Here is a 9,167-nt window from a genome sequence, read left to right on the forward strand (position 1 = left end):
ATGTTGGTTTATTATTGTATAATGATGGAAAAGTGATTTCAACAATTCTCCTACTGTTGGATAGGTAGGTGTACAATTAAGGAAGCTCATTCACTTGCTTGAGTGACTATATTATATGCAAATCACACTGACTGAGACACTCTTCTCACTACTTTTTCTGATCTCTCATGCAAATTCTACTAACCTATTATTGAATATTAGTTTTTTTCCTATGCCCAAGTCAATTGTGTATATTAATTAAAATATATTAAATTATCTTATAATTTTTACAAAATATAATAAAGAAATTTATAACTAATATTTCACAAATTAAATGTTTTGTTATTAATTGAATTTTTTTAATAGCTCTAAGGGAGAGGTAAATTATAAAAGTACCAAAATGTAATTTTATCACTATACAACCACCTCTAGCTCCAGCATTGTACGTAAAGTCCTCATGTAATGTTCTATTTTTCTAAACATCATATATTTAATTTAAAGTGGATCAATATTATAATAGTAAAATAGACTGGCTAATTTAATATAAAAAATAGCCATGTCACGGAGAAAATATTTATGCAATTTCAATCAAGTCAACCCAAATTATAAAAAATATTTCAAAATGTTTTAATATAATCCAACTCAATCCTACACAATCAATAAAGGCTTGTTGTACAAGTGTGTGATTAGTACCATGGATTGATATAAAATTTAGAATTATGAGGGCAGAAGAAATGTAAAACAACAATGTTATTTAAACAATAAAAAGATGAAGGGAAGACGATGGTTTAAAGTAAAACAGGATGTATGTGTGTAATTTCTCCAAACAAAATGCTTACAAGTTCAAAAAGCCAATCAGGAGGCAGCAGAGATGTAAATAATACAAGGAAGAAGCCAATCCCCCCATTGATGTTCCACATGTTAAGTTGATAGAGTCGCATCATCTTAATGAAAAGCCTCAGTTTCAGCCTGGAAGTGATTGAGTAGATCTTCTATGCTCATTCCACTGAAATCTCCACTATCCCTCACCCGCACACTCACCTGTAAAAACATTACTATTCTCAACCCACACCATACCATGCCTCTTCTACTTACATTTGATAAATTGAACAAAGGAATAGATAAAACATATTTAATGAAATATAAATTCCAGCAATGCCCAAAAAAGGTACAGAAATCTTAGGATTTGCAAACCTTCTTAGTGTTCATTTCCTCTTCACCAACAACTAATATAAAGTTGTACTGTGCCAACTGAGCTTCTCGAATCTGCAGAAATGTAAACAACAGAGCAACCCGTTTAAAGATTAAAAGACGAAAAAGGATTAACAACAATGTTATATGGTGATCAATGACATGGTGGGCTCATTCTAAGTCCACAACTGTATGCAGAAGAAGAGATCACCTTTTTCTGAATCTTTCGATCTGTCATGTCAACATCTACATAATAACCAGCTTCATGAATCCAATCCCGGACCTATAAAAATGAAATACGTGATAACACTGGAAAATTAGAGTTTCAAATAACTTCCATTTTGTGCCTCAAATGAAGGGAAGTACGACTAATAATTAACTCAGTAGCTTCTGCCCACATCTATGATCTAGAACTATGTTCTCCGAAAACTACCTCAAGCATGTAAAACCACCTATTTTGGTAAGTTCATCTAAACACTTCAAAACATGATGTAATTAAGGCCTTGAGTCTCGAAATAAATGAAGTCAAGTATCAAAAAAAAAACTAGCGCAGGAGATTATATATAGGCATATTTCATGCGCAACAACAACACATCAATGCAAGAGACAATTGTAAAGTCATGATTTCAAATTGTGGAGTGAGGTAGATAAAGGATTTATTATGCAGGTTTAGATTTACATTGTCATGTACAAGTAGCATGCAGCCACACAAGAAATAAAATTCTGGTTCTTCCAGATATCATTAGAATGATCATATGGATATAATTTAGGTCAAAAAACAAGCTAACAAGCATACTGCTAAAGTAGGCTACCTGCATTGCATATTGCTGAGACTTTTCTGACACAGGGCAAACAATTGCTTGACGGGGACTAAGCCAGAAAGGCCATTTGCCCTTATAGTGCTCCAACAATATAGCAAACATTCGCTCAACGGACCCCAGGATAGCTCTATGTATCATAACAGGTTTCTCCCTCTTGGCTTCATCCTCTGCTGAGTACTCCAACTTGAAGCGCTCAGGAAGTTGGAAGTCAAGCTGCAATAAAGAGGGCATCAGCTAATAAGTGATAACTATCAAAATACACAAGCAGCAAAGAAAAAGGAGAAATGAATAACAATTGAACATCACAAACCTGCAATGTTGCGCACTGAAATTTCCTGTTCAATGCATCAGATACACTAATATCAATCTTCGGACCATAAAATGCCCCATCTCCTTCATTTATCTGTACCAAAATGACCCTTATAATATATAAGCATCTAGAAAGAAGACCATAGAATGGATGTCAACATAGAATAGTCCCCAATAAGCAGAGCCTAAAAACTTTAACGGTGGTTGTAAACTGAAGCAAATTTTTCTTATTTGTCACCCACAGGCAATCCTTAAACAATCATTGTTCTGAAGAAAATGTAGAGTGAAAGATGTTAACTAGAAAACCTACCTGCCATGGCTTCCCAGACTGGTTCAAAGCCTCTGTAAGAGCAGCTTCAGCTCTGTTCCATGTTTCCAAATCACCAAGGTATTTCTCTGGCCGCTACAGTTCAAACATTTGTAACACAAAATAAAAATGGTCATTCTAGAATAAAATCCAAGCATGAGAGTACAAACACAAATCAAGATTCATGACTCTTCAAGTCTATCTAGTATTATAACATGAATATAATCATGACATGGGTAGATATATTAGGTCACTATTACAAAACCACTTTACAAACAAACAAATAATAAAAAGGAATCATTCCTAATGAATAAAAATGGAAAATTAAAATTTCAGGAAATATTAGTGGTTTTGTAAGTTTAGTAACTCAAGATATAAACAGAAAACAAACTCATTAACATCCTAAACTCCATTATACTTAGAGATCAGTAACAGAATGCACCATGTCATCACACAAAATAAAATTCCAGTCCCTAACAATTTAAGTAAATAGAGCTTATCATACCGTAGATAATTTTAGGTCATAAGTAAACCCAAACACGGTGTAAGCATAATCAATGAACTCCAGGACACCTTTAACTTCTTCTTTTACCTGAAAAAAGAAAAAAGTGAAATGTGCAGTGTAAAGACAATGAGCTAAAATATTTCATAAAACTATTGAGTAACTAAAGCCAACCTCACCTGGGATTCCCTGCAGAAAATGTGAGCATCATCCTGAAACAATATGAAGAGTAATGTCAAAGAAAGGAGAGCTAAAGAGATTTTTAACTAGCACAACTAAGCAACCAAAATGTATAACATATGAACAGAGACTTCTTTAAACTTAAGTCCAAAAGCTACCAAGGAAATTTTCACACGGCGATAAATTATGGTACGCCAAATTTCACAGTTGATATTTAGCCAGAAGAAAGGTGAAGGTTAGCAAGGAGCTCAATCTCAGAAGTTCACATCTAACAACAGGGTACCTGCTGAAACCTCCTGACACGAGTCAATCCAGTCAGTGCCCCACTAGCCTCATTTCGATGCAAGACCCCGAAATCAGCCATGCGAAGAGGTAGTTCTGCATGAATGAGAATACAACAAAGCCAGATAGGAACCTCTTTCAGAAAAACATAATTTAAATAAGCACATTGTAAGCTACAGAAGAAAAATAAATAAACTACATTGACAAAATTATATATCTTAGTAAAGACTGGGCCATATAGCAATTAGATTAGAGGCTAAAAACAGAATCAAAGGGCAAAAAGATGCAGAATGGAATACATGAAAATGTATTCAAGCTAATATGGTTTCAGAAGAATTTATAATTAGAACAACTCATTCACTAATATATAATGGTAACTCATTACCATGAAGTATGAAACAAAAGGGAGCAAAGAAAAGTTTATCCAACATTTTAAAGCTTGTACATGGAAAATTTTATAAAGCACAAACCAAGATTGGATGCTCATGTTCGGAGCAACAACATGATGAAATAAACAAAAGCGCATAGCCTAAGAATGCCTTTTTTAAGCTCTCCTCACAGGGCAATGAAGTTACAATGCGGTCTATGGTTGGCATGCACGCTGTCCTTCAGGTGATTTTGCTTGATCACATATAATATAGAGAGAGAAAGAAAGAATGCAAAAGGGGAGCTTCTTTTCATGTGCAGTACCAAAGGTTTTCTTGCCATATGGTAAAAAGTAGGAAAATCATAGATGCATATGAACTGACCTCTATAAGAACGAACCCTGTGCTGAAACATTAAACAGTGCCCTGGGCAATTCATAGGTTTCAGTCCAAACTCTTGTTTTTCAATCTGTGGCAGAGCGAAACATCATAAAAAGGATCATCGATAGAAGACTAAATGCAGAAATGCACTTTTCAACAAATGTTTGTTAAATTCTAGGAAGTCCACATCAATATTCACTCTACAATTAAAACAATAGACAAGTTCAATTTTTCCATAGTTGCACAAAATCTCACCTCAAACAAAAACATATTCTCCTTATAATTTGCAGCATGGCCAGATGTTTCCCAAAGATTCATATTATACATGTTGGGTGACTTAACCTGTCAAATTATGCAACTTCTTTGATTCAGTATTCAAGTAACAGAGTTTTAATTAAATCTCTAAAATAGAGCAAATGAGAAGACTTGTAACCTCTTCATAACCCCTTTTCCAATATTCATTTCGTATAAATCCCATTAGTTTGTTGTAAATTCGAGTGCCATGAGGAAGAAAGAACCAACTTCCTGGGCTGAAAGTTACCAAATATACCAACTATTAATATTGCATACATTCTTTAACATACTACTCCTGATCATATTAAGTTATATTGTACCTGAGGGGGTGGCAAAAGAAAAGTTCCTGCTTTGTACCTAATAATCTATGATCGTATTTCTTTGCTTCTTCTATCTGACGGATATATTCCTGTGGAAAAACATTACACTAATGAGAATAAAGAAGTGATTGAAGAGCAGTTAATGTACTAGGAAACAAGAGAAAAAAAAAATTCTCATTGTAAAAGAATTACCAAAGCTCTCAAATTTTTGTCTAGGTAAGTAAAATGTGAACCTAATATGAGAAAATGATTTCTTACAGTAATTTCAGCTATTATACCAGATTTTGATATTCTTTGTATCAGAATAGAAGAGATAAACATATTTCTCTATGCATCATACTCTTGTATAGTTGCTTGAACAATCAGAAATTGTGTTACTTGGAACGCGGATCGGTCTGGCAAGAGGAATAAGAACTGAAATGTAAATCGCTACTTATCTGGACAGTATTTCAATAGGGGTAGTCTTCTTCAGTTAATAGGAGTGTAATATGACTTATTAGAACCAAAAACGTTTCTTTAGAACATGTATATATATTAATTTAACTGATTTGTACAATTTGTTTTATTTTAACTCAATTTATGTTTAATTAATAAAAATTAAATCAAGGGTTAATATAATTTTTGGCCCATAAACTTAGCAACTACGTTAAGTATATTTCGCAATTAACTACTTTCAAAGTAAATCAGCTGTACACCAATAACTTAATCATTTATTAGAAAAAAATATTATAAACCTATAAAATATAAGCAGATCTGGAGTAACATTGAATGGTAATTACTTCAAGAGTCAAGATAAACTGACAATTTCAGCAGTCCACCTCACATCCACCAATAAACCCCTACTGAAATAAATACATAATCTGCAGGTCTCGTAATAGAATTCTCTACTTCTAGTAAAAGCTCTAAATTATGTTTGCTAAATGGATCACTGATCCACTGAATTGGAACTCCACCGATCCATGGCTGGAATCAGGCAATCCAATTCCGAAATAGCAGGAAGGAGAGCAATTTCAGGTAACAGAGGTCACAAATAAAGCAAATCAAATAAATATACAGCGTATGTGGTACAATAATAGAGTTGACGCCAGACAATTAACCTCACCTTCAAACGTTTCTGATCAGGAAAAGATATACCATAAACTCTTTGTAAGCTCTCACGATCTTTGTTTCCCCTCCAGTATGCAGAAGAAGCCTGAAGATAGAAATTCATGAGTAGACCAGGAAATGGTGGTGAACATGAATTGAAATATCTCCAAAACATAGCTTAGATCTAATCATGTATCGTGTTACCTTCATGCATGCAAATGCCTTTGCAAAAGAAGTATTGGGAATATGAGGTCCACGACACAAATCAACCAAGGGACCACATCGGTATACTGTGATAGTTTTATCTGCAGGCAAATCGTTGATGATCTCAACCTGATTATAAAAGTTACCATTAAAGAAATTAGTGCACTGGAAAAACATAGAGGTAGAAAGGAATAGTTTCAATTGATATGGTAGAAAGGAATAATTTCAATTGATATGAAAATTTCAAAATAACACCACTCAACTTGCCTTAAAATTATTCTCAGAAAACATCTCAAGGGCTTGTTCCCTTGTCACTTCAATGCGTTCAAAAGGTTGCTTTTCCTGCATTAAGATGCAAAAATGGAAAAATAATAATGTACCATGAAATAACAGCTTTACAACTAGCATATTCCCATTTAATAGGACCATAAGAAAATATTTAAAATTTAACCACTGTTCAACATTTCATAATATGGTTTTAAGACAGCCAATTTTTCCTTAGCACTGGTATGAGTGATTAGCAGAATATTGTTACAAATTGCACTAACTTAACACCAAACAAACATGAATGCCACTGAAGGTGATCATAAATAAACCAATCAAAACTTCAGAAGCTGGAAGTTGGACACTTAGGAAGATTACAATACCGCAACAGCTTTCAAAGCCCCTGATTCAATTTGCTTGAAGTGATCCTCATTCAAGCCCAAGTCACCATAAAATGCATCATAATAGAAACCCTGTAACACCACATTATCATCTAGTAAGAGGTAAATTCCACTTTAAAGACCTTGGTAAACCAACTTAAGGATCAAGATGAGAAGAGCGAAACATCAAACAATAACTTAAACCACATAATTATCTCTAAATGTCTTGCTTAAGTGAAACATAAAACTGGCATAGAAAGTACAAGCTACACAGCGCAGTATATTGGATAATTACAATGCATAAAACTTCATCCCTACAATATAAAACTTGAGTGCTCCTGGAAACCACATGAAATCTGGCTAAAACTTTCGCCAATTCTCCAAAACTTAATTGGGAAAGAAATTCATTTAATAAAATATACTAACATATCCTATACAACAGAAGTTACCAGAAGTGTGTACCAAGAAAAGTTAACAAAGTGAAAACTTCAATAGATATAATATTATTCCAAGATACAAAGATTATGTACAAAGAAGGTTTAGACATAACAAGAACTCAGGTAACGGACTTACCTCCCCTCTTGTGGTACAGGGCCCAATGCAAAGTTTGCAACCATATATGCTCTCAAGGGACTGCATAACCACCAACCCAAATTAATCAATTACCAAAAAAAAAAAAAAACAAACAAACAAACAATGGAATTTTTTTTTTTAAAGTAAATAAAAAGGAATCCCAATTTACTTGACCAAGAATGTGAGCACTAGAGTGCCAAAAAGTATCACGACCTTCATCGCTATCAAAAGTGAAAATCTTAAGCTCACAGTCACCTTCCAAAGGTCTATTCATATCCCACAAAACCCCATTGACCGATGAGATCAATGCATTGGCAGCCAAACTCTTGGAAATTCCTTGGGCAATATCCATAGGGGTCGAAACCCATTTTTTCCCTTCCTTAACTGACCCATCAGGCAAAGTGACCTTGATTGGATCGTGCGGGAGGGACAGAAGATGAGACTGCTGTTGAGACTGGAGGGACTGGAAGAGTTTGATGCGCTTCTCGATAACTTGGTTGAGATAGGCTTCGTCTTTGGGATGAGAAGAAGCCATGGTGAAGGCGGAAAAGAGGCGGAGAGGGGAGGAGAAGGAAGGCTTAGAGAGGAGAAAGAGAGCAGGATGAAAAGAATAGTAACGGCGGAGAGCAAAAGAGAGAGCGCATAACATAGAATACAACTTAAGGATTATTATTCGAGCTGTTTTTCACTTCTTGTAGAGGTTTAGGGTACAACTTCCCAAGCAACGTACTGTTGAGAGGTTTAGAATAAATGTTACAACGGTTAATGTAGATCTACTTACTAAAGTTTGACCGTATCCGCAATGTGTTATATATTAAAATTTGTGGACTATGTAAATAATGTTTTGAAGGTTTATTTGACAAGGCACAAATTAGTTCTACTCCCTCAACCCTTTTGGATTAAATTGCATCAAATGAAGAAATATGTATAGGTACCCTTAAGGCTTCGGGTTTTGATGGGTTGCATGCTCAATTCCTTCTATCTCAATGAGATAGTGTAAGTTTTTTACTTTGTGGTATAGTTTTAATAGATTTTCGATGGAGAAAATGATTGACGCAAACTTTAACAAGACTCTATAGTCCTTCTACCATAAGTGATCAATCCAAAGGCTCACATTTCTAACCTATTAATTTATGTATGATGATTTATAAGTAGATGCCAAATTTAATAGATCCCAACCAAGTCAGTTTCACACTAAGTTGTAACATTAACAACAATATGCTCATTGCACAGAAGGTCATCCATTCCATGTAATCTTGTAGAACAAAAATAGGTTAGATTGAGATCAAGGTTCATTTGGAGAAAGTGTATGATAGGGTTCAAAGAAATTTTATAGAGAACACAATGGTTGATGTTGGGCTGCCACCCATGCTTATTAGGGTCGTTATTAATTATGCTTCTAGTTCCTCGATGCAAGTCTTATGGAATGGCTCTCTTACGGAGGAATTCAAGCCTTCATGAAGTATTAGGCAAGGGGATTCACTATCCTTTTATCTATTTGTTCATGGCATGGAAAGGTTGGGTCATAGTATTCTCCTTGAAGTTACGGAAAAAAGGTGGGAGATGATCGTTTATTTAGGAAATTTCCCCATTTGTTCTTCCATCTTTCTTCCTACAAATTAAGGCTAAATCTCATCTCTCCCCCAGCTTTAGTTCTCTTACTAAAATCAAGTAGAAAACCAACTCTTAAGTGATAAATGCCAAGTAACATGTTTTAGCATCATTTTTA

General features: G+C 34.5%; 1 protein-coding gene across 1 annotated transcript; it reads right to left on the reverse strand.

Annotated features, from left to right (window-relative positions):
• Nucleotides 1-582: 582 nt before the first annotated feature.
• LOC108479589 (threonine--tRNA ligase, mitochondrial 1) lies at nucleotides 583-8,152 on the reverse strand. Its single transcript, XM_017782292.2, has 19 exons — nucleotides 7,608-8,152; nucleotides 7,439-7,498; nucleotides 6,869-6,958; nucleotides 6,489-6,563; nucleotides 6,222-6,350; nucleotides 6,034-6,123; nucleotides 4,932-5,020; nucleotides 4,751-4,847; nucleotides 4,573-4,659; nucleotides 4,321-4,405; nucleotides 3,573-3,667; nucleotides 3,289-3,321; nucleotides 3,113-3,199; nucleotides 2,611-2,703; nucleotides 2,302-2,394; nucleotides 1,983-2,204; nucleotides 1,382-1,453; nucleotides 1,174-1,245; nucleotides 583-1,020 (listed from the first exon to the last, which is right to left on the reverse strand). Exons 1-19 carry the CDS (start codon nucleotides 8,085-8,087, stop codon nucleotides 925-927), a joined length of 2,145 nt encoding a protein of 714 aa, XP_017637781.1. The 5' UTR covers nucleotides 8,088-8,152; the 3' UTR covers nucleotides 583-924.
• Between the last annotated feature and the right edge of the window lie 1,015 nt (nucleotides 8,153-9,167).

Source organism: Gossypium arboreum, chromosome 12 (genome assembly GCF_025698485.1).
Source record: "Gossypium arboreum isolate Shixiya-1 chromosome 12, ASM2569848v2, whole genome shotgun sequence".
Taxonomy (NCBI): domain Eukaryota; kingdom Viridiplantae; phylum Streptophyta; class Magnoliopsida; order Malvales; family Malvaceae; genus Gossypium; species Gossypium arboreum.

Coding starts and splice junctions, on each gene's coding strand:
- LOC108479589 (XM_017782292.2), bottom strand. CDS start 8,087: ATGTTATGCGCTCTCTCTTTTGCTCTCCGCCGTTACTATTCTTTTCAT. Junction 6,351..6,488: donor TTTCTGAGAATAATTTTAAG/GCAAGTTGAGTG, acceptor TTTTATAATCAG/GTTGAGATCATCAACGATTT. Junction 1,021..1,173: donor AGGAAATGAACACTAAGAAG/GTTTGCAAATCC, acceptor ATGTTTTTACAG/GTGAGTGTGCGGGTGAGGGA.